Here is a 25,998-nt window from a genome sequence, read left to right as displayed (position 1 = left end):
GCCACCAGCCAGGCACAGAGATGCAGAATGGGCTGGCGACGGAGGTGGAAGTGCCGCTCCTATGCAGACTCCCCTGCACCTCCCAGCCAGAGTGATTGATGACCACCCGTTCGTTTTTTTTCCCGAGCCGCGCCTGCGTTCGCGGCATTTAAATGCCGCCTTTGAAATGGCCTGCGAGTTCCTCAAGCGAGGGAGTTTGGATCAACCGCTTGAAGCGGGTCGGGCCTGTCTGGAACTCAGAGAGGCAGTGACCCCTGAGAATTGCCTCGCCACCCAGAGCATTGTGATCAGCTGTTTGAAGGCCCCCGGCCGTAGCTGCGCTGCGGCGTCAGGCTAATTGTTTTGTCTTGACAGTTTACCCCGCATGGGATCATTGCGAAAAAAGGGAACATATAAAATAGGCTTATGGATGGGACGGCAAGCTAAGCTGTTCCTTTTCTCAGGTCACAAGGGACGTGCTGTTGGTGGGTCTGCAGTTGGCCTTGGTACAGGCGGATGCCCTGCTACTGTAATACACGGTTAGTCACAACATGACGCCCTCTGCTGCCATCCTGCCTTTTGTGATGGCATTTACTTGTATATGTTTATTTGTGCAGTATGAGGTAAGATTGGTTGGTACTGCCTCTTTCCAGATTAGTCAGGTGGACGAGGCAGATATTTCTAGTGCTTTTAGACGGCAGCTTTTTTTTTTTTTTGCAGCTCCACATCTGGTCGCAGTAGGAGCGACGTGCGTGCGGTGTTAAAGTGGAATTTTTCATCAGTCGGGAATGGAGGAGTGTGGTGGAGGGTGGGTGGTGGGGGTGGATTAAGATACGGTTTGTTTTGCTGTCAACTGGGGCATCAGGTTTAGAGGCTGCCTGAGCGTGTTTTCATGCTGTTCTGTTGAAATCACACAGGCTGGCTGTTGTGCTGCATGATCCAGCGCTTGGCTTCTCCGAGAGGCGCTCCTGTCCCCTGCTAAACCGTTAGCATTTCTCTTTGACTCACACCGCACCCTGCTGTTTCTGCTGCTTGAGTGTTAGGGGGGGATCTGTCTGGGCTTGAAGCAAGCTGGATGATGTAGAGGGGTTGTTTTTTTTTTTTTTTTATTCCACAGCTCACTGAGTCATGAGAGCACCTGTGAATTCTGCCTCGTATCACCAGAGAGCAGTGGGTTTTTGTCCTATGTGCAGCGCACATAGCGCACAGCTTTGGTCCAAAATGTGAGTGTAAAGTGTTGTCCCCATGGATGAATGGCTCGTTTCTTTCATATCCCGTGATTGCACAGTTTGGGCTTTGAGTGCAGCTCAAAAATGCAGTGATTTACTAGTATGTGTGTTTTTGTGTGTTCCCCAGTGATCAGACCTGTGCAAGATAGGAGAAGGAACACCGAGTGTGCCTCGAGTACCCAAAATACTCCACTGTAGCGATGCAGGACATGAGTTGTGTGCTTGTTTTGGGCCTGTCACCAGACATTTCCGAGCACTTCGCCAGCCGAGAGGCCGCTGCCGGCTGAAGGCAGGATATAGGTCAGGCTGCTTCAGAATAGCCGCAAAAGCGCGGGGGAATGGAAGCAACCCTGTAAATGTGTGACGGGTAACTCCGTGTGACGGGTAACTCCGTGTGACGGGTAACTCCGTGTGACGGGTAACTCCGTGTGACGGGTAAGTCTGTGTGACTGTCACACTCCCCCTCCCCTACCTTCCTGGCTGTGCTCTGTGATACTGTCTTTAACCCTTGACTGGGCTCTAATATCTCAGTCTGGTCATGTGATGGGTTTTGCATGCAAGTTGAAAGCAAGTTTAAAGTGCAGCAAGACACTCACGTAAACCGATGGATTGATTTAGTAAGTCGAAAAATAATGAGCGCAAAGCTGTTTGGCTCTGGCTCCGGCTGGGAAGAGACTTGGACATGATTATGACTACCACCAAAAGCAATGGCACGGAGCGATAGTACAGACACGTATATATGTACATGTAGGATTTTCCCAATAATACTTTTTTCAATCTATTGAAACAGCACTAAAATATTGTTTCCTTAAACTGCCAACAGTCATTTAGGCTTTGCCTCTTAATTGTATTCAACAAAACACATGCATTTATTTATTTAATGTTCTGCATTTGACTTCCAATGACTGACTGTGTTTATCCTAATCCTGCTGTCTAATAACCGATATGTATGTATTTCTTTCCAGCCAAGACTGTAGAAGACGTGTGAACATTTGAAGCTCAGATGGAAGTAGCCACAAATGCCAGGAGACATAATCAGCTTATCAGAGCCAGTAAGACTTTGCACTCTCCGTCGAATGTCCGACGTAGCAGGAGGACTACGTACACAGAAATTAGGCTGCACTAAGTGGGACATAAGGGTAGGATTGATTATGGAGCCATCTGTTCACCATTCATTGAACTGATACTGCCATCCAGTGGAAATGGGGTGAACTTGGGCCAAGCTTGCGAGTCTGTCATACATAATAGATGTCATTCGTTCTGTCCGCACGCTCCCAGTTATCTCAGTTGGAGATTCATCTGTATGTCTGATTTGTTTTCGGGAGATGCGGCTCTGGCCCGTCCACTGGAGGAGTAAAGACTCAGAGAGGCTGGCATTACAGCAGGAGTTCCTCCACTCCTGGAACTCCTCACCCCAGGATTGGAGTTCTGCCACTGGGGTAAGCGCCCATCCCGTGGACATTCACACCAACTGTCCCCCCCTGCCATCAGCACTACCACTACCACTCATAGCAAACGAGAGAGACTAGCTGCGGTGTTGCTTGGTGACTCGCAGTGCTTGCAGGTGGGCAGTAAGGCATCGAAGGCGAAGCAGACGGTCCGGCGGAGGTTGCTGGCCAGGTCGTTTCCAGGGCAGGCGGCTCCCCCAGATAGGGTCGGATATGAAACGGGAAGGCGGCCTGCGAGCGGAGGAGCGACAGAGGTGCGCTAACGGAGCTGGGAGCGTGCAAAACACATTCTCATTTAATGTGTTTCTACCAAGGCCATTAGGGCTGTGACATTTCTTAGCTTTCATTGTGAGGCTTTCAGTGTGAGCGATAGTGTTGAAGAGGAGCACTTGGGGGTGGGTGGTAGAAGAGGAGTGATGGGGTGGGGGTGGGGTGGGGGGTTGAGGATCTGCAGAAATAAAATGTTTTTCTTTTGCCCACCAATTTGAATGTTGTTAATTTCTCACCTTGCATGATCGAGTTGAATAAACGTGTCTGTGTTTTGCTTTTCTCTCTTCATCTTTTCACATGGTTAAAATGCTGTGATCTGTTCTCACCTTTCACCTGTCAGCCACCTCAAAATCTGCACATGCCGAGGAATACCAAATGAGTGCATCGAAAGAGAGTCATTTTCAACTCGCTGAGGCATTTGTGTTTCTCAATGAGATCCACTGTCGTCTTCAAAACCACAGACGTTTCCCTTGGGTTTTTGGATGCACTGAAATGAGCAAAGCCCTGCTTCCCTTCCACTGTTTTGGCCCAGATGTTGAGACATTTCATGCAGCTCCTGAGTTCTTGTTAACTCCTCTTTGTTGATATGCTAATGTGCCAGGAGAGCTAGGCTGCAGCAGACAGTTAAGCCGGCAGGCAGGGTTGGCCGTCAGCTTTCTGCTGTCATTTCTAGCCTTCTGCGGGAGCTTCAGTCTGCAGTGACATCACGGCTACAGCACACGCTAACTCATCAGTATTCCGCTGGTAAGAATCTCTCTCTCTCTCTCTCTCTCTCTCTCTCTCGCTTTCCTCTCACTTCCTTTTCTCGCATCTCCCTCCTTCCTTCCCCGACGAAGATCCATTGCCGTTTCTGCACCGCGGCGGCACCCGGACCCTTTGACTCACTCCATCCTGACTGTCGTTCGGCTTTGATGCCAATCATTTGTTTTATGTGGTCAAACAGTGGCGGTGAAGGGAGAATATTGACAGAGCGGAGGGACGGTAAAGGTAGTGATAAAGGCTCGCTCGGAGCCTACCCAGGATGAATGGAGCACTCTTTGCCACACCGACTTTACTGCCCTTATCAGAGCCCTACAGGCACACCTGATAGGCACCCCCATCCCATCCCCTCGCGTTCTGAAGGGCGCTGTCTGCTTTTTTCCGGGGGGCCTCCACGGCAGCGTCTCCATGGCTAATTGTATCCTGCAAGAGGCCGGCATCGCAAGCCCCGCGTGATTTAAGTACTTCTAAAGCACCAAGTCAACAAAGCGGTTCTGGCCTTGCGCAGTGACCATGGCGCTCAGGGTCATTGTACGCGTGTTGGGAGCCAGGCGGGGGGAGGGGGGCCTTAATGGCGGCCTTGTGACACTGAATATGTAGAAAAGAGTCACCTTGATCACACCACACCAAGCACAGGGCTGCTAGAGGAAACTGCAGTACTGGGGGGCGGCAGGAGGGAGAAGTCTTTACCAGCATTCACCGCTGCGCTCTGGGAGATGTGAAGGGGGTTTGAGGGGGGGTCAGGGTCAGGGGATTGTCCTCTTCACAGTGCTGGAAAGCATATTTTGTGCATTCTGCTTCCCACACTCTGTCACTTCCAGGAAAACTCCACATGATGTGTTTTAAATAAACAGCGCATTTAGAGGAAGGAACTGTTGAAATATTGCAGTCTCCAACTCAATGATTAGGATCAGTGTTTTGTGACTCGCATTTTGGTTTAAGGTGTCTTGCTCTGCCCTCTGTAGGTCAGAGAGGATGAGCAAACAAAACAATGTGTTCTTCCTTTTCATCACAGGTGCACTGGGGCAAATAATATTTTCCTTTCAGTTCAGATATGATCACAAATGAGAAGCTACAGAAAATTTCTCTTTGCAACTTTACGAGAAATTTCATCTCAAAAATACTTTATTGCACTTATTTCTCCGCATGCGTTTATTGCACTCTGTGACCTCTCTGGTGACCTATCTTGCTCAATGGCCAATCACGAGGAGGTGCCGGTCATCTGGGCTTGGCAAAGAGGCTTGATCGGGGCTTGTGGAATTGTACTGTCACTAGATGGATTGACTCATTCTCTCCGTGCACTGGGACCCCTAACAACTACTTGTCTCTCTCTGATTATATCTCAGCCAACAGATTATTGAGCTAGAGACTCCAGGTTTGACCTTGGCGAAGCATAGTGGAGCAGCTCTCCTTCTAGATCTGCAGTTTACCTTTTCTCTTTTCACCTGAGAGGAGTGAATGCTTTTGGAGTTTAACCCTTTTAAGAATGAAATGTCCCCCTCCCACTTCTTTCTACACATGATTGTGGAGGTTTTCTTTACCGTTTTTCTTTACCACTAAAAGTATTATATATATATATATATATATATATATATATATATATATATATATATATATATATATATATATATATATATATATATATATATATATATATATATATACACTTTCAGCTGTCTGAATCTCCAAGTTGGTTCCTCAGCTGATGAAGGACTCGCTGAAACTACACTATAATTTTAAATATTATATTATATTCAGCTGGCATCTACTTCTTTTATGTGCTCTAGTTTGTTTCCTTGACAATGGTCGTCTTATAGCCAAGCATCTCAAGTATCATATCAACTGGTTGGGCTCAGTGATGGTCAGAGTAGTGACCATAGTGCTGCATTCACATCTTCCAGAAGCCCCTCAGGTACTTCACTTGGTTTTAGTAGTCTGCTACGGCTTGGTACTCTGTGCAGCTTCGCCATGATTTGTTGGTTGCACATTCACAGTGCGAATCTCTTGTTCCACCACATCCCAAAGGTGAAATATTGGATTGAGGTCTGATGACTGTGGAGGCCATTTGAATACAGTGAACCCATCCTCTTCAAAAAAACAGTTTGAGATGATTTGACCTTTGTGACATTGCACGTTATCCTGCTGAAAGTAGCTATCTGAAGATGAGTACACTGTGGTCATAAAGAGATGAACACAGTCAACACAATACTCAGGTAGGCTATGGTATTTAAATTACACTCAATTGATATTCCCCAAACTATTACTACACCACCACCAGCCTGAACCGTTGATACAAGGCAGGATAGATCCATCCTTTCATGTTGTTTACACCAAATTCTGACCCTACCATCTGAATGTCACAGTAGAAATCAAAACTCATCAGGCCAGGCATTTTTCCAATCTTCTATTGTGCAATTTTTTGAGCCTGTGTGAATTGTAGCCTCGGTTGTCTGTTCTTAGCTGACAGGAGTGGTACACAGTGTGGTCTTCTGCTGCTACAGCCCATCTGCTTCAAGGTTTGACATGTTGTGCCTTCAGAGATGCTCTTTTGCATACCTCACTTGTAACAAGCAGTTATTTGAATTACTGTTGCCTTTCTGTCAGCTAAAACCAGTCTGGCCGTTCTCCTCTGACCTCTAGCATCAACAAGGCATTTCTGCCTAGAAAACTCACTTGATATTTTCTCTTTTTTGGACCATTCTCTGTAAACCCTAGAGATGGTTGTGTGTGAAAATCCCAGCAGATGAGCAGTTTCTTTTTTTCCCAACAGTTTCTAAAGTACTAGCACCAACAACCATGCCACATTCAGAGTTACTTAAATCACCTTTTCCCCCATTCTGATCCTCAATTTGAACTTCAGCAGGTTGTCTCAACAATTTCTACATGACTAAATAAACTGAGCTGTTGCCATGTGATTGGCCAATTAGATATTTGCGGTAATGAACAGTTAAACTGATGTATCTAATAAAGTGACCAGTGAGTGTGTGTGTGTGTGTGTGTGTGTGTGTGTGTGTGTGTATATATATATATATATATATATTCTTTTGGTGGGCTGGCAACTTGGGCCCAGACAGCACTTGGGGAGTATTAAATGGGTTTCAAGTGGCTCAGCGCATTGGGAAAAGGAAGCATATTGCAGGCAGGTTGCCTCTTCCGTACTTTGGAATTGCATCAGTTAGGTGTAGAAGTCTGAAGCAGTGTGGCGTGTGCGTGTGCCGGTCAGGGCTCCAGCCGCATTCCGCCACTGTAAACGGTTTGAACCCCCATCTGTGCCCTGTCTGAAATTACCTTCACCTGCAGAATGCTTGCCGAATAAGAGATCTGTTACAAAGGAAGAAATATGTTTGCACAACACCAGAGGCTACACGACTAAAAATACAACTAGTCTCCTAGGTGACTAAGCAAAGTTTTCTCTCTCTGAGACACAAGCCTTTGACTTTCATTTTCAGATGACTCACCTTTTTTTTCAGTTGTGAAGGTGTGGAAATAAATATAGCACTCATATATTCTTTCTCAATTTCTTAGCCTGTCCTATTTTGGCTGCGGGATTCTTTTTAGATATTATATTTATAGTTGTATTGCTTATTGTGGTGGTGTTTTTGTTTGTTGTCCTTTTTTTCCAGTGTGGCAGTAACCATGGAAACGTGCAATTAAATGAGGGAGTGAAACAGCAGCCAGGGCCGTGTGCACTCTGAGCCAGTATAGCGTGTGTGTGTGTGCGCGTGTGTGTGTGTGTGCGTGTGTGTGTGTGCGTGCTCATTGGATGGAATCCTTTCACGCTCCATCTCACTCAGTAATGCGCTTTATGAATTTTGAGGCAAACATTTAGCAGTGTCCCCCCCCCCCCACCCCATCCCTGTGTTCTTTTCTTCCTGTAGTAAATGTATGGAGCTGCATGTACGTGATGACAAATATTATTGTGTAGCTGTTGCCCCAGCATGTGTGTATGTAGCCATGTCCAGTCAATGGGGGGGGGGAACTGAGAAAAGATGTGGATGCTGGCTAAATATTTCATGAAGGTTGTTTATGATAGAGTTTGTATAACACACTATATACATAATTGAAGAGTGCATTATTGAAGTTGCTTTAACACTTTCAGCAACTGTGTTCATGACAGTTGGAGGAGGAAATTTGTTCACAAAATTGTTGTGTGGGGTATTAAAAACAGCCACTTTTTTTCTGGAATCTCCTGGGCTTCCCTCCAGTTCACAGCCTCAACCACAGTTCACAGCCTCATTTGACATCTCGTTCTAATGCAGGTTATTTGAGCAGGGTTGAGCCGTTCTAGTAAAAGGCTAATAAACTCCATGGCGGGTAATCAGTGCTTGGAGCAGATGAACAGGAATCAGGGGATCGAGCAGAGCAGGCTGCACGACTCAGGTGGGCAGATGAGGAGGAGCAAGAAGACAAAGGCATTTGCACAGCAGCATGTGCCGGTGCAGGAGAACATGTCTGCAATCCTCCTAGATGACCTGCTGCCTGGCCCCAGATCCACCCACGGTGCTCTCTCTCACCCTCCGACTCGCTCGCTCCCTCTCGCTTCACCTTCTCCCATCTCCCCCTTACATCGGTCCATCCTTCCGTCCATCCCTCTCTGCCTCTCTATCTTACTGGCCGTAGACACAAAGACCATCTCGCTAATCTCCTTGCACTGCTCAATAGGAAATGGCTGCTTTACAGGGCCCTAATGAGCCATTTACGCCCACAACATGGCAGCTTGGAGATCTGCAAATCTCCCATCAATCAATACCATACACAGCGTTCTATGGGGTAGCCTGTGGCATTTTTAATTAGAAACATGGAAGAAATATATGAAACATGTTTTGCTAGAGACGAGCCGGTGGGCAAGCATGGGAGATACAGCTCCAAATGCTGTATCGATTTGGTACAATTTTATAAGTGTTATAAGGCGCCATTTTGACAGATGAAGTTTTGTATTGCTTACAGGTAACACTATTAAGGAATGCGGGATTTGCTAAAGGCAGATTTAACGGGAATGGAAGGAGGTCAGGTGTGAAGCTCCATGTTGGCCTGGCTGCGTTCCTCACTCAGTGAGTTTCTTTTTTCCAATGACAAGTAATATCCAGCGGCTGCACCCCGGCAGGCCAGTCAAGGAAAAGGCAGCGTCAAACCACAGGAAGTGGTGATTACATGCCATGCCTGAGACACCCCACCCCTGCCCCCATATATCACCTGCATATGTTTTAGCAAAATTATACAAGCACGGCCACAAGGCGCAACGCTGCACTCTTCGCCACAGCGACCCCCTCGCTTCATTAACTTACACCACCGAGTATTGGTGCAATTAGGTAAGCATTTGTCCGCTACATATTACAATCTTAGTACCATGCAGCTTCGATGAACCTTGCTCCTGGATATGGGAGGGGCTGTTGAACTTGGACGCTTTGTTATGGATCAGATATGAGATTAAATTTTGCTCTAGTGTGCGGAAAGTCACTTCCATTAGTCATCTCCTTCAGTTAAGAGGCCAAGGTAAAGAAGTGGCTGGCTTCCTCTCCACAGGCATGCTACGCCACTGTTAAGTGCCTCAAAGTTGCACTCTGCAAATAAGATGATTAGCTGCAACCAGAATAGAGGAAGACAGACGAGTAATAAATGAGCGCAATAACCAAAAACCGGATGAGATTATAGTAAGATAATGGTCTGGTAAGCTATTTCAAAATTGCATTGCTGTTCATATTTGAATATATATTGAGTTTCCTTATTCCCTATAATCACTCTATTGACCTATTTTTCACTGCACACTAGAAAGGCATAGACCACCAAATTGTAAGAAAAGGTGGCCTAGGTTATTATCACTATCAGGTCAATTTGGTCATTCAACAGCATTTCCTGTTTGGGCAGAGGAAGTAATTATGAGCACACTGGATAAATAAAAGCCACAGATTTAAACAGCTACGCAGGCAATAAAAGAGTGGAACAGACTGCACACCAAGCTCCCTGTAGGGAGAGACACCCTGGGAGCTGGTTTACGGGTCACTGTACATCACCGGTTTGATCACCTTGACTGCTGGGCTGCCTCGCCTCTCCACACCTCACCATCCTACCACCCCTCCGCCTCTCCACACCTCACCATCCTACCACCCCTCCGCCTCTCCACACCTCACCATCCTACCACCCCTCTGCCCCTCCACACCTCACCATCCTACCACCCCTCCACCCCTCCACACCTCACCATCCTACCACCACTCCGCCCCTCCACACCTCACCATCCTACCACCCCTCCACCCCTCCACACCTCACCATCCTACCACCACTCCGCCCCTCCACACCTCACCATCCTATCGCCCCTCCACACCTCACCATCCTACCACCCCTCCGCCCCTCCACACCTCACCATCCTACCACCCCTCCGCCCCTCCACACCTCACCATCCTACCACCCCTCCGCCCCTCCACACCTCACCATCCTACCACCCCTCCGCCCCTCCACACCTCACCATCCTATCACCCCTCCGCCCCTCCACACCTCACCATCCTACCACCCCTCCGCCCCTCCACACCTCACCATCCTACCGCCCCTCCGCCCCTCCACACCTCACCATCCTACCGCCCCTCCACACCTCACCATCCTACCACCCCTCCGCCCCTCCACACCTGATCCTGGGAGCCAGGACATCAAAGCAGCGAAGCTGTCATCCATAATAAGAACAAATCAAAAAGACAAATAAGAGAAAAAAAGCCTCTGCTTTGACGTCTCCCCTGCACTGTGCTCTGCCCGATTTAATGCAGTCTTATCAGGATTGCATTAGCAACGACATATTCAATAATGGCTATTTCGAAAGGCTTCTGATGCTCTTTTAAATCCAGATTCTATCGGCTTATCGCGCCAATTGCCCTTGACGCACTCCTCGATGCAATATACAGCATGCCCAACGCGTGCCTTTGTTTCAGCTGTGCACCATGAAACGCACAACTACACGTGAGAGTCCTGTGATGTAATCGTCAGTCATAGTGTGGGATCGTGTGCACAGGAAACTGATTAAAAGAACGACAAGAACACGCCAATGGGAAAAACAGCCGAGAAATGAGGCCTAGGGAAGATGCCACAGCATTTTTCTGTTCATAAAAAATGGGAAAGCAATAATCCCATTAGTGACCGGGCTGGCAGGAAGATGACACTGAGGAAGCAAATGGCATGGTGCCAATTTTAATCTGGGTAAACTTATAGGGGTGCAACTGGGGAGACCCGGACGAATGGTAACCCATTACGGAGATTGTGTTCCAGGCTCATAAATAAACTTAAATGTTCGCAGGGTGGGATCTCTAATCCACTGTATGTGTCATCTGTGCATGTCCTCTTCCTGTTCCTTTGCTCCCATTTACATCGTGACATGTCGTATGCCACCACTCTACACCCCAAGGGTTGCCCTATTTTGTAATGCGTGATATGGGGGACCAGCGACCCTGAGGGAGAGTGTGCTGCAAGCCTAATGGACATCTAAAACATATGTCTTTGTATTACCATCAAAACATTTCCTTCAGTAAATGTGCACTGTAAATCTGCATATAAATATTGTTAATTATTAAGTATTCCAGATACATGTATGGAATTTACTCCATATGATCTGTCTTTTATTGTGCCAAATGTGAGGTGTTTGCCAAGCTTGTCATATTTGGTGGCAAACCTGTGTGGATTATTTTAGATTTCCGGTGACCCTGCTGAATTAGGAATTAGGCATAACGGTGAAGAGACCAACCTTAATTTAAACACCACACGCATAAAAATACCCTAATAAACACTGAACTGCACTAAGAAATCGGAATGTCAGCCCAGGAAGGAATACATATTAAACGCCATGTCTCACGGCACTTCAAACCAGCAGGGATGTAGTTACACAGAGGTCACAGATGACAAGTCCTTTACTGCCCGGGCCGGGTGCCGCTCTGTGCGGCTGCTGCTAGCCCAATTTATGTAGACTGTCACCAGGATTTTTGCGGTAGTGACTGCTATCGCACTGATCTACGCAAGCCTGTCTTTTCTTGAAATAAAAAAGGGTGGGGGTTCTGTCATGCGGTTGTCAGGTGTCAAGGACCTTGCTGTCAACTAAAACCTTTCCAGTTTTCAACCCCGCGTCGGCGGCCGGTCGGTGTCCGCGTGAGGCCCCGCGCTAATCTCCTCACTTGTGATTGCTAAGAGGCATGACACGGGACGGTGGACCCCGGATGCTGCGTTTCAGCAAGGCACGAGGGTGCAGTCAGAGACCTCAAAGCAGAGACTGATAAGACACCCCATACCCTGCGACAGCACTACGCAGAACTAGTTTAGGAGAAGGATACAAATAACAGATGGGACAATTGTATGCATTTCAATTACGTTTAATGTTTAATAGTGGATTTCTCATGCCTATACAATTTACTCTCTATTGGAATATTAATTGATATAGCAGTTCCTTTAATGCAACGGGTTTGCATACATGAATAAATAGACACCGGGACAGTTGCGCACCGGAGAATATCAACAGCCGTATTACTTACTGAGGAGGGTGCGGTGCCTGCACTTCCGAAAAACACGAGTTTAAGCAGCTAAAAGTCAATAATTGTAATATATAGCAACAGAAACAGCTCCTAGAATTAATAATATAGGACAAATTTAGGACAAAGCGCGCTTTATCGACTCATTTGCTGTTGTACAAACGAGCATGAGTATTAGTCGCGTGCATCGTACCTTCGTGGCAAAGTCGGAGTCCAAGGTGGGCGCGTGAATGAGAACACGGGGGTGACGACGGCACCGGAACTGGACAGGCGCACAGAGTGACAGATGCGGTCATTTACATTGGCAGCACGTGGATACAGTCCACCGACTACCGCTCGCTCCGTATCTTTTGCCTGCTCTGCCACTCTCCGCGCGCAAACGGTCTTACCTCCGCTGAGGAACAGGAGGCACTTTTTTCCTCGCTTTCCCGCTGCCCGACCACAATGAAATCTTGGCAGCTAATTGCAGTCGTGGGAGATGCCCTTCAGGTAAGACACACGGGCAGGGGAGAAAGAAACGGGCGCTTTCGTTAGAGGAGGAATGTGAACGCGACTGTGGGATGTTTTCAGTGTGCCGTCGTTAAATCTTCAACCGACACGTTTTCTTCTCTTTCGACTGTCGCTTGAACCTTTTTTGCAACACCAGAGGTTAGTGTTAACGCGCCACCGGCTTGGTTGTTCTTTGCATTGTGATGCACGCCTGCGGAGGCTTGTACGGTGAGGAATGTCATTTCTGGAATGGGTTGGAAGTGGCGTTCTCGCGGACTTCACGGAGCCAGGTGCTCTTTGCATGGCATGTGCTCGGTTCGCTGTCACAAATAGGTAAAGGCATGCTTTTAGGGGACCCGCTGGATTGTCCATGTTCCATGCCATATGTTTGGTAATTGTTGAAATTTTCAGGGGAAATATACCAACGGCTAAAATATTACTATCTATTCCAAAGTTATTTTTTCTCGCATGTTTTGGCGTTAATGATGAAGGAGAGCAAGGACCGATGCTCCGGAATCGATTGTGTTACGTGATACTGGTGCGGTTGAAGACTTAGGCATTTGGCGTATGTGCCACTTTATTTCCGTCATTTAAACACGGACATAATTGTAACTGGGAAGTTCTACATTTTTGGTCAGCGTTAACATATTAGTCGAGTTGTCTGACAAAGAACACTGCGATGCTTTGTTTTCACGCGGGTGTTTCAGATGGGAAAGTAATTATGTTCAGTTTTGTAATGAAAGACCCACTAGTAGTGAAACAATGCTATTAAGCGAATTGTATGTGAAAGTTTCGGAAGGTCGAGAGGGTTTGTGTACCTTAATGCATGATATGCATTAGAAAGATATTGCACACAGAAGAAGGAGGGCGAACAGGAAAAAGCCCTGTCACCTATACATCATCCATGTTAGACATTTTTGGTGCATGTGCCATGGTACATTAGGGGGCTTTCAGTCATTCACAGTAAACATAACATGTTTATTTGAAGGTGAAGTCATGTAAATTGAGACTTGGAAGTGGAAGTTGTCATTTAAATGTTCTGATGTGGCAGCTCTCTCTTGCTTTCATGTATAATGATCTAATATCTAGCTGAAGGCTTTTCCCCTAATACTATTAGTACAATTAAGCATTACCAGTGTTTGCAACTATGTATTCTGGTCCCCTACAATTAATTTGTTTGGGATCTCCTCCTTAACTTGAGGAAATTATTTGTGCCAATGGTATGGTGTGTATTTGATGCCAACATTTGTGTAAAGAATTGTAATTGTTCTGTGCTTTTAAAGCCGTTTCCAGAATGGGGTCCCTAGCCTGCAGCCTCCAGTATACAACAATAACAACACTTCACACAAAGTATTTAGTCTTTATGAAAATGAAACCTGGTTATGTAGTCATTACATTGTGGTCAGTATCTTATTTCAGGGTAGCAAACATGAAAGAGCTTCACTCATAATAACGAGTTTTTCAGATAGTGGACTGCAAGGTATGGGATGCCAATCCTCTCTTTGCAGAAAGGCCTCGCAGCAATGTTTAGCTCCATCCCTAATGTAATGTACCTGGCCATCCAATTAATGCTCTGCTAAAAGTATATTTTAGCCGGATGTGTTAGATTATAGCTGGAACTAAACTCTTTGAGAGTAGATCTCTAAGATCAAGACAGGCAACTACAATGTGGGGTGAACCTTTTTGCTTTTATGTGCTGAAGAAAACTTCATAGAGGTTCCGTAAAGGCCAATCAAGCAACCAATCTTACTGGCTTTAAAGAGTAAATCTAGCCATCAATACCTCAGAATCTCAGTGTTGAATTAATAGTGATGAAGTAACACCTGCAGTATTGGATTAAAACCTGCAATGGTAAATTAACATCTGCAGTGTTAACACCTACCATGTTCACTGAGGTTTGATACAAATAAATACTAAGTGTTTATTCATAACTGGGGACTTATTAAACAGATGAGTTTAATGGAAGGGCAGGGATATTAGGATATGTGGGTGTCTGACATTTAAGACATTGGTGTAGAATCAATTCTTTGATGTCTGTGTCCTGTGCTTATGGATGTGACATACTTTACTGTTGTATCACTAATGAGGTTCATTACACACCATGAATTTTGGGGATATTCTTTTCATTGCATGGTTTTCTAGTCATTTAGATAGGCAAAGTGATTTGCATATTTAAATGTTTACATATAGAACCCTAGCAAGTACTCTTTCACAGCTTCCCTTTAGAAGTGCAAGCTGAGATCGGGGCTCCATGAAATCTAGAGGAAGCTATTCCAGAGGATGTTCTGATGTATTGTATCAGTTCCAGATTTCTGCCAGATCTATTTTAAATCCACTAATAACGTCTCTGCTCACAGTGCGCTTAGCCCCAACTAAGCTCAAGCCATCCCATTGTCACTGAAAGACACTAATGTGCAGTTTTAATTGTTCCAACAATTTTTTTTTCCGGGTGCATAAAAATAGAGTTACTGCAGTGAGGGAATGCAAATACCTTTCAATGATTCATAAAATACTAAAGTAATAGATATTGATTTAGATTAGTCATAGCTCATATAGTATATAAACTGTAGAACCTACAATTGGACCTGCTAATTCTGCTCATTTATATTTTATACTTTACATATTGTCATTTCCTCATAGTGGTTGCTCTGTTACACTAGTCAGTACCAAGAGCTTAGAAAGGTCATCCTGTGATGACTATGAAGTCTTGTTCCAGGTTCTACGCTTTGAGCACCAGTGTGTTTTAGCAGTGAGGAAGAACCTCAATTATGGCCTATTCATGTTGACAGCTGACTTCAGTTGGTAGGGGTGAACAGTGCTTTTTGGGGTCCATCATTCTATTTTTTTTCCCATTTTTTGACATGCCTGCCTAGTAATCAACAAAAGCTCCATCTTCCATTCATAAACCAATGTTTCTCACCACCCCCTCCGCCCCAAAAATCCAAAAAAACAAATAAACACACACACACACACACACACACACACACACAAAATAAAAACACAGCTGAGCCCAGTGATGCCCTTTCAAAATGCCATTGGGGCTTTACAACAAACCGAGCCTGAATCACCATGGCAGTGACACAATGCCAATAAATGGCAGAAAATATGCTAAGATTCATGTTATAGCTGTATACCCAGAAAGCCTGACTGTATCGTTTTCCACCCGAATTTAGTACAGGACTGCAAGACGTTGAAACCTTAACAATGTTTTCATAGGAGAATTTGGAGACAATCCCGCAAAAGAATAAAGGTTTGCATACACAGGCCAGATGGTGTTAAATGTTTCAGCAGGAGCTAAATTACTGTGGAGAATGACCATTTGTATTCAGTTACAAATCAATGAAGTGTGTTCGCAGAGGAAAAAGTGGTAAAAACAACCCCAAACGTATAATCTTCCTGATGCAGCTAGCTCACAGGCACGTAGCTTTCTGTCCTGGCCCCAGTCTGAAGTGTTGGTAATATTGCATATGAAGTTGATGACACACATTCATTGGAATGTGCGAGCATGAATCTTCGCCGAGTGTGTAGCTAAAAAACTCATGAGTGTTGTTTTGTAAACACAGGCTTTTGAACTTGATATTTGGCCAGCTGCGAAGATAACCATTGGACATAGAATAGTAATGACTGGTTGATTTGACTTTTAGATTTGACTTTGCTTGATGTGTAAAGAACATTCATCTCAACTTTCTGGTTCAGTGGGCTTGGTACACATAATTCTCTGACTGTTAATATGTTGTAGTCATTTTTTCCCCCTTGTCTGAAACTTTTATGCTTTATTGGCTTGACATTTATATGTCTCAGTATAGGGTATTTGTCATTACTGGATCAATCAAGTTGTATGAGAATTCCATCAATGGCTGAACCTGCTTAACTAGTATGGCAAATTGTAGATAACATGTCAGATTTCTTTAGCTCTATGAAACTGAAGGCCCTTCATGTACTGCCACCTAATTTTAATATCAATAAGAATCTGATGAATATTGTAATAGCACTTTTGGGCCTTATCCAGTCAGATTCTTGTACAGCCCACATAAAAAACCATATTGTGGCATTCTACACCTTGAAATTCTACAGAGAACAGAGTAATGGTACCCATTTTACTCATTGACTCAATATTTAGGGCAGCAATTACTTGAAATTGTAGGTTATTTCATTGCACTAGGATTATATGTGCCAGGAAGGAATGGTACTGAGAGGAACACAGTGCAGCATGTCCTGATTAGATAAGGCCAGATTTTGACACTCTTGATGGGGATTAATTGTACAGAGAGCTTTGTTTATATATGACACCTGAGCAATTGTCTTTTTACATTTTTTGGTGGGGGCGGGGGGTTGTCAAGTTTTGTGTGTATCACAATGAGAGGGTGTCTAATAAACTTGTTTTTAATAATGAGATAAATGTTTGGATAAACGTTTGCACACTAAATGCTTGGTGATTTTTTCACTGGAGTCCAAGGGTTCATTTGGAGACAGAGAGGTACTATGCTCAAAAACTGGCTGCAGGAAAGAGTATAATTTAAATTTACCTTTGTTTCAAGCCTGGGCCAGGAAGGGTCGTTGGGAATACAGTCTGCAATTTGATTGCAAAATTTTTTGTAATTTCCAAGCAGCAAGCGATGTAGGTTTGAGAGCGCAGACATGATGGATCTCATTATTGTAATGTGGCAGCCGAGAAGCCAAGAGCCGAACGATAAGCAGGTGATTTATTGTGTAATCCTGAAGGGCAAACTATGGCTTCCGTTTGGGAGGGAAAGCGGTGCGTTTGTGGTGTTGTTCATCGTCCGGGGTTATTAAGGCTTCCAATCTCGCCACTGGAATCGGTATCGGTGCTTGTAGCAACTATGCAGATAAAGTAGTCAAGAGGAACGTTAATAGACTTGTGCAATCAAGGGAGAATTAATTCGCTGGAATGTAATGGCGCATCTGAGCCCTCATGGCAAAGGATTTCAGGATAATCTGTTTTTAATCCCAACACTGTTTACACTAATAAACACATGTTTACCAAATCTTAATTGGCCATGGATTGCATTTGCTCAAGCCACTAGTGTTTAGTGTTTAGCTTTTTCTCAACACTACTCCCCACCCCCTTCCCCCCACTGCCCTGGGTATCTCCGTTAAAAATCACACGCCGCCACAGTTATTTGGGTTGGCATTTTCAGTTTAATTGAAATTAGAAACATGAATAGCACAGCAAAGAGGCACTCCATCTCCATAAGAGTCACGAAAGAGGAGCACCAGTGATGTGGCATTACCACACCTGTGGATGTAGCCCAACTCAAACGCAGTAGCTTGGGCTGCTAGGAATCAAGGAGGCTATTTGTGACCACACTGCCCCACTGTGGCATATCTGGCACACCCACTAAGCAGCCGCTAAGCAGTCCCATGGGAAACCCAAGTACAGTTGAGGACAGAATGCTTTTGCAGGGGAAAACCTGAGCTTATTTAAGCTTTCCTCAGAAAGTAAATCACACAACAGTGCTGTCAGTAGAGAAACTCTAGTGTAAAGATGCTCTTTCATTCTGTTGCATTGTCATATAAGATGTTGTGCTGAGCCCAGTGATGTCATCTAAAGAGGTTTGGACAAATGTGCACTTCCACCCATATATCAGAATTCTTTATATACATATATATTTGCTTCATATTGGTCTTATAACATGAAATAAATGAGGGAAAGAATGCTAGCGAGAGAGAGAGAGAAAGAGAAAGAGGTTACTTTCCTAGTCTGTCTTGCCTTATATGACGCTGGGTTTAATGTTCATTCCCCAAACGCGCCGAGATCCGTCTCATGTACCATCCATTTCCCACAAGTAACTCAGCTACCTCAGCCCAGCCCAGCAGCACCGGTGGCTTCATTAGCTTCGCCATGAATTAGCGCCCTGATTACGGTTAAATTCATTACCCGTCAGCGCTGGCGGAGGTCCGTACGAGGGTCACGTCCGTAACTGCCTTGCTGCAGGCGACCGGCGCGGCGATAATTCGAAGCCGTCGCACCCAGCACGGCTCTGCCGGCCCGCTTCCCCTGCGCCCCACGGCTCAGCTTCACGCCCGTGGGTCTCCGCAGCCGCCGCAGGTGTTAGCACGGTGTCCTATAGAAGGCCTTACTCATAGGTCAGATGACTCATAGCCTTACCTTTTTACCCCTCCCCCACCTTACCACTTTAACGGCGCAAAGGACACGAGGCCTTATTTCTTTATTTAGTTTTGACGGTAATAGATTATGGCCTCTCCGCTGTCATTTTTATTTTATACGCCTTCTCATCATGCAGATCTCACATGGCATCCTTTGGAGAGGTTACATTTGATATTCCGGCAGGGCCCCTGGTTCGCAACGGTAAGGAGCTGCATGTGAAATCTTTCTTCACATTCCCGAAGTCAGACTCCTGCAGTAATGCTGACACACACCTTTTTTAAAAACATAATTAGTGTAGGCTCTTCCTATTTAACGGAGAGAAAGTGCTGTAAGGGGTGGGATCACCCCGTAGGACTGTAAGGGATGGGATTACCCAGCACGGCTGTAAGGGGTGGGATCACCCAGCAGCGCTGTAAGGGGCGGGATTACCCAGCAGGGTTGTAAGGGGTGGGATCACCCCGTAGGGCTGTAAGGGGTGGGATCACCCAGCAGGGCTGTAAGGGGCGGGATTACCCAGCAGGGCTGTAAGGGGCAGGATTACCCAGCAGGGTTGTAAGGGGTGGGATCACCCCGTAGGGCTGTAAGGGGTGGGATCACCCAGCATGGCTGTAAGGGGCGGGATCACCCCATAGGGCTGTAAGGGGTGGGATCACCCAGCATGGCTGTAAGGGGCGGGATCACCCCATAGGGTTGTAAGGGGTGGGATCACCCTGCAGGGCTGTAAGGGGAGGGGTCACCCCGTAGGGCTGTAAGGGGTGGGATCACCCAGCAGGGCTGTAAGGGGCGGGATCACCCCGTAGGGCTGTAAGGGGTGGGATCACCCAGCAGGGCTGTAAGGGGCGGGATCACCCCGCAGGGCTGTAAGGGGTGGGATCACCCCGCAGGGCTGTAAGGGGTGGGATCACCCCATAGGGCTGTAAGGGGTGGGATCACCCCGCAGGGCTGTAAGGGGTGGGATCACCCCGCAGGGTTGTAAGGGGTGGGATCATCCCGCAGGGCTGTAAGGGGAGGGATCACCCTGCACGTTAGTGTGCTGTCTCTGAACTCTACAATCATCACTCCTTGGATTTTCATCCACCTGGACCCCCCTCCCTTTCCCCCCCTTTTTAATGCTGACTTTTCACACGCTGGGTGCCAATTATTTCCTGCTGTCTCTGCCGCTGCGTCTCCTCTCCTTATCGCAAATGGAAGAAAAGTCTTCAGCCGGTTATCAAAATGCTAATGCGCTTGAAAGGAAACATTAGTCTTCTCCAGTAAAATGTTATTAAATGTGGCCTATTTAATCTTGTAAAAAGTGCCACTATCTTTCTAGGATTTCCAGATGTTTGCGCCTTGCATCTTCCCATCATGGGGGGTGGGAGTGGGGAGGGGGGGTTGGAGCTTGCAGAATGAAAATCATTTTAACCTGAAAGCTGTAAAACAAAAAGGTCTTTCTCCAGGCTACAGAGGTGAGTGTCGATATGTCTTTCCTACACCAGCATCAGTGCACGAATCTTCAAAAGCACAGGAGAGAAAATAAATAAATAAATATAGGAAAAGTTTATTTTCAGACACGTGGCTTCTGTCCAAATGCATAACCAAAATAAAACCACCAAGCCATCTTTTGTAATCAATTGCCTGTTAGATATTTTTTGACTCCTGCCAGTAGTGAGATAAATCAAACCGAATGTTTGGCTTCTGCCAAGAAAAGCTGAAAATATTCTGTCCTGTTTGTACGCTGCCAAATCAGTGCTTGTCATGCTCTCATAAGGCCTGAAAAATAAAGTGATTAGTATCTCATCATCCCGTATGATACCCTGATACATTCATAATGGCATTGCCCTCCACTGCTGGCTTTGGCCCAGCCCCAAATGAGGATGTGCGCACGTGCTGGAAAGGGTGTTAAGACGGCATTCTGACCTTCGACTAAACTCCTCCTGCCGCTCCGGCACTCGGCCGCTGCGGGGCTGACGGCCGCTGGCTCCGAGGATTATGAGGTATTATGCAGATGATGTAAACCAGCATGCATTTTCTGTTCGGAAGAACTGGGCCTCCAAGACGCCTCGCACGGGCGACTGTTCTGCTGTGACTGACAAGGGCTCCGGGTGGCGGGGGGCACCGCGAGGTCTCGGCAGTGACCGTCGCAGGGACGGCCAAGGATTTTGTAGGCAGCTGCTGCAGTTCTCCAGTTCGGGTATCTAAGAGAGCTTTGCTGAGGAGCAGATGGTAGCTTCCCTAGTGTTAGCAGTGCACTTTTTTTCGTTTTTGCTTGACTGTTTTGGCTGTGGTGAATCCTAGCTGATATCAGGGGGATATTACCTAACGTCTCTAACACACTCAGCAATTCCGCTTTGGCGCCTTTCATCTCCAGTCCCAATAGCCATCATCCCATCTGCTGACAAGGAACTGTCTGCTTTATTGCCCAGTGGCTCCACGTGCACCCAGTTTTTTTGCTCCTGGTTCTCCCGTTGCTCTGCCTCTCCAGCCACTTCTCCGCCGTCAGTTTTTCTCATTAGGGTTGTGTAACTTTTTTTAAAAAATTTTTATGTTCCTCTCCTCAAGTGAATTCTGTTGTGTCCTTCAAACCTAGGTGGCTTGGCAGAGGACAGCCGGTAAACGCTTTGAGGAAAGACTCTTTTTGCTTATAGGCTTTTTGTCTGATGTTTTCTAAATCCTCTTTTTTTGGGCGGGGGGCTTCATCCTTGTCCACGTTGCGCCTCAGAGGTTGTTACTAAATCTCTTTTGGTTTAGCATGCACGGCGAGCTTTTGATGCTTATTTTGCCACAGGCAATGCGGCCCTTCGCCAGACGGAATTGGCAGTGCATCAGCCAGAATGAATGTTACGCAACCTGTGACAACTCCAAGGGCTGTGTTGGTGCGGAATATCAATATGCGCAATACAACAGCACATAAAGCGCCACATGGCAATGTAAACAGAACCACACTGCTTCTGAGAGATAGTGATGATCACCCCGACAGGGGATACAGAAAAAAAAACCTCTCTCACTCTCGCTCTCTCTCTCTCTCTCCTTCTCCCACCTCCACTGCTCAAGGCAGATAGATCAGAAAACACATTATCTTTCTTGGGTTTTGTCGTTATATATGTATTGTGTAATTTTCACAGTAACAGAATGTCAGGAACAAGCGCTGACTGGTGGATTTCTTCCTCCCCGTGCTCAGTTGTAATGCAGGTCGATGTATTGTTTTCCTATGACGGTTAAAGGCCTCTCTCTTCGTTTGAAAGTCGTTGGGTCTCGGTTGGACCAGAGAGCGGCTGCATAACACCATTCTCTAGCGTGTGCGGCGAGCGCCGCCGCAGAACGGTCCACAGAGACGGCAATGCTCCATTCCACTAATGGGGGGCTTAACTGACATGCTTCCCTTCATGGTGGGCAACTCTCTTCTGAGACCAACCACACCCCTGTTCAGTATGTGCAACTTTGGCAGCAACCTATGATGTATTTTCAGGTACTACTGATAGCTATAGAATCCTTCACCAATTACTGCTTTCTAAAATGCGCCGGGTTCCATTCAGAAAACGCTGCTCAGCTTCTCCCGCATCTATTCTGGTCGTACGCTGGCACCCAGCATCACGGCAGAGAAAATGCCTCCTAATTGCACCCGGTAAACTACCTGGCCAGCATGAAGAGAAAATCAATTTCTTTTGTGGGATGCTTTTTGGGTGGAATGGCAACCTTCTGAAATTTTTTGGCCAGCTGCATGAAAGGTCACTGTCAACAGTCTACTGTCACAGCGATGCATCACTTGAGGCGTCTCCACCCTGCCGGGGGGAGCCCTGCCACTGATCGGTCGCTCTCGCTGCAGCTCAGTGCACTTTTACCAGTTTTGTAAATCGAGATTAATAATGTTGTCTATGGTGGGAGTTTACAGGCAACCCCCCCACCCCCACCCTCCGTCTCCTCTCCCAAGGGACGACAGACTTCCCTTCAAAACAACTGCCACGGATGGAGGGAATGGTCGATCTCCGTCACCGCACTCGCGACGCGTGCTGTCCATTCCCAGACTTGTTTGCATACTTCGACTCTTTGACATTCAAAACCTGAGGAAATCCTCCCCCGCCTGCTCGACAGCAGCGGGCACCACGCGCTTGCGCGCAAGACAGAGAGAGCGTGCGTGGGCAAAGCGTCACGCGTGTGTCGTGCCAAGCCCTGTTAACGGTCTCCCGCGCGCGGACACGTCTGCCTGGCCGCGGACAGTGTGGCGGTGCGGCATGGAGACAGCGCGATCGCACGGCTCATCTCTCGTTAGGGCCGCGCATTTGGAATCTTGAATCCACATTTTGGTTTTCTTTGCAGCTTAATGTTCCAACTTTGGCTGGGAGTTGTTGTGTGCGCTCACACACACACACACACACACACACACACACGTGTGTGTGCGCGCGCGTGTGTGTGTGTGTGCGCGCACGCGCACGTGTGTGTGTGTGAGTGCAGCAAAGCACATGTGATAAAGTCTGTTTGGTTTCCCCACAGTCAGGCCTTGTTCCTGTCTGGGCTGCTGCCATAGGTTTTGTAGCATTTTCAGTAGAAGTAGGTATATAATGCTGTGAATGTGTTTTAGTGTCCATGCCTATATCACGCTTTGTCTTTGCTCTACACAAAACAGCAGGCTCCATTGGGATTGTGAAAAAGGGGGAAAAAAACCCCTAATGTTGTCCAAAACATGAAAGCTTTCCCAGAGCACCACATCAGAGGCTCGGGTGGTTATCATATTCCTGTTTTGCACTTCCTCACAATTTTTGGTGTTTCCTTCATAGGGACATTTGAAACTGCACTGCTAATTTGCAGCACACAGATTTATATGTAATTATGAACCTAATCAGGCCTCTTCTGAAGCACCAGTGTTTTCCTGACGTTTAAACCTGACTCCGTCAAGTCTGTCCTAAAACAATTTCACATCAGATTACATTTGCAAATAGTCCGAACATGTCACAGCTCTGTTCTGCTCATTTCTCAAGTCAATGTTTTCCAAGGTCATTTTAATTTGCTGCACCATTGCCAACAGAATTATGATGGACCCAAAAAATGTCACATTGCCATAGACCAAAGCTAAATCAACAGTATTTTAACACCTTATCCTAGGTCAAAAGTATCTTGGAGGTATGTCACGTCATGAATGAAAAATAACTTTCTGGTGCGATGTGTACAGAACTAGCTCCTGTTTACGCTTTACATATTTGTTTATTATTTTGGCTGCAGTGTTATCTCTGGCCCATGGGAGCAGTCTGTCTGGGAAGGAGTGCTATGGTCAGGCTTACCGATGGCCAGAGCCTCAGCAGCTCATCAGCTGGCTAATCGGAGGGGCTGTCCTCGCTGCGTTCCCTGCTCTTCCCGCTGGTTCGCTCATTTGGTGTGACAAATGGAGAGGCCGGGGGAGGATGCCGGACCCGGTTGCCCGCCCGACCTGTGACATCTCATTTGTTTCTGATAAATGGCCATTTTCTCAAGGGGCACGGTTCACCCGGGAGGCTGTCGCAAAGCATGAGGTGCCACCTTTTGCACCATGTGTGCCAGACGCCTGCGTTGCGTGGTGCCTTTTTCGCCATGACACACGTCGTACCTTCACAGCCAATGAAGAGTCAGGAATACCCGCACAAACTACATGGGTCGTTAGTGGGCAGGCGTACCATCTTACCTGTGATGGCTGTCGAGTCCGCTACATTTCTAGCATATTACACCTAGAGAAATAACACTTACGCAGATTCAGGGAATGGGAAGAAGACATTACAAATGCAATGAACACAATTCAGTTCACATCTCCATACATGGATGCCAGACAGATTTTAAGATATCCAGCAGGGAATGCTTACTTTGGAAAATTGCTGCACCAATCACAGTTCATATGCTTTGGTGGGGCAGTGTTGTAGTAGGAGCGATGTTACCATGAGATCTGTTCACATGATTTTCTTGACAATATGACGTTGAAATACACACTCTGAATTCTCATCACCATCATGAATTTCGGTGCAGCTTGGAGCCTCACAAATTGCTGTCCTTCCTTAATGAAATTATCAGCTTTAATTACTGGGGTTTGCAGAGTTTCCGTCATACAGCGTCCGACCTCATGCCAGGACTCTCAGTGGAACGCGCTCGTTTTGCCAGCTTTGATGGAGTGGATGTAAAAGACCCATTCTCATCCTCGATTCTCTCTCTTTAAAGTTGTTTGTTTGTTTATTTATTTATTTAATATTCCATTTGTCTGTTGAGGCTGTCTGCCACTGTTTTTGTGCATGCCCGAGCGTGTATCTGTGCAGATAAGAGCGCTTCGAGAAGCCTTCTCTGAGCCAGGGGTGGGATCGGGCGGTGGGGGGAGGGAAATAACATTTGCTTGTCGGGAGATAAACATGCTTAATTAGAATACGCATTTGTTCGGTAATTCTTTCTATAATTGAGATATGTTAATCTCTGAATATGCCAGCTATTTAGAAGCCAGCCATAGCTTCTTGCACTGATCTGGAACATAACTCTGGAAATGTGGCTTGTCAGACGCATTGGCACTGCACCAGCACAACATGGAAACAACTTCACTGTTTTGAACCAGTGCAATCTGTGCAGACAATGCAACTACATGGGCTGTGTTGTTGGGGGTTTTTTTGTTTGTTTTTTAACCACTGATCATTCAGAAACCTGCACCTCTTTGTCCAAAATTGCTGAAATTGGCTTTTTTTTAGATAGAGTATGGTCTTCCTAAATTTGGATAATAATGAGTTGACAATATATTAAAACACACTTTGGAGTTTTTCGCACGTGTGTGCGCACGTGTGTGTGTGCGCGCGTGTGTGCGCGCGCGCGTGTGTGTGTGCGTGCGTGTGTGTGTGTAGGTGTGTGTGTGTGTAGGTGTGTGTGTGTGTGTGTGTGTGTGTGTGTGTGTGTGTGTGTGTGTGTGTGTGTGTGTGTGTGTGTGTAGGTGTGTGTGTGTGGGTGTGTGTGTGTGTGTGTGTGTGTGTGTGATGGCATAGCTCCCTGGTGTAATCACACTCTAATCTTGAGAACAAACTCCTAAGTCGGTAGCACTTCAGTCGGAGGAACAGGAAGTCTCCCCCAGCTCTCCTGAGAGATAAAGGCTCGCTGCTCGCTGCTGTCATTGTCCTACATCAAGATGTGCCTTCCAAACTGATGAGTGTCGCCAATTTCGTTTCCACTGCTTTTCTGTCTGAGAGTGGGATGTGTAAATGGCTTCCGGTGCGATGTTTTTTTATTTT

At 46.4% G+C, this 25,998-nt stretch overlaps 1 protein-coding gene across 1 annotated transcript in view; it reads left to right on the top strand.

The window, feature by feature from the left end:
• Positions 1–12,520: 12,520 nt before the first annotated feature.
• Positions 12,521–25,998, top strand: part of rbfox1 (RNA binding fox-1 homolog 1) — a 184,500-nt gene continuing 171,022 nt past the window's right edge. Inside the window, exon 1 of the mRNA XM_035523560.2 lies at positions 12,521–12,669. Coding sequence (XP_035379453.1) covers positions 12,625–12,669 — 45 coding nt within the window. The 5' untranslated portion in view covers positions 12,521–12,624. The remainder of the gene's footprint in view (positions 12,670–25,998) is intronic.

The sequence above is a fragment of the Electrophorus electricus genome, chromosome 3, assembly GCF_041902795.1.
Source record: "Electrophorus electricus isolate QZ-2024a chromosome 3, ASM4190279v1, whole genome shotgun sequence".
NCBI lineage: Eukaryota > Metazoa > Chordata > Actinopteri > Gymnotiformes > Gymnotidae > Electrophorus > Electrophorus electricus.
This window is presented reverse-complemented; position numbering and strand designations above follow the sequence as displayed.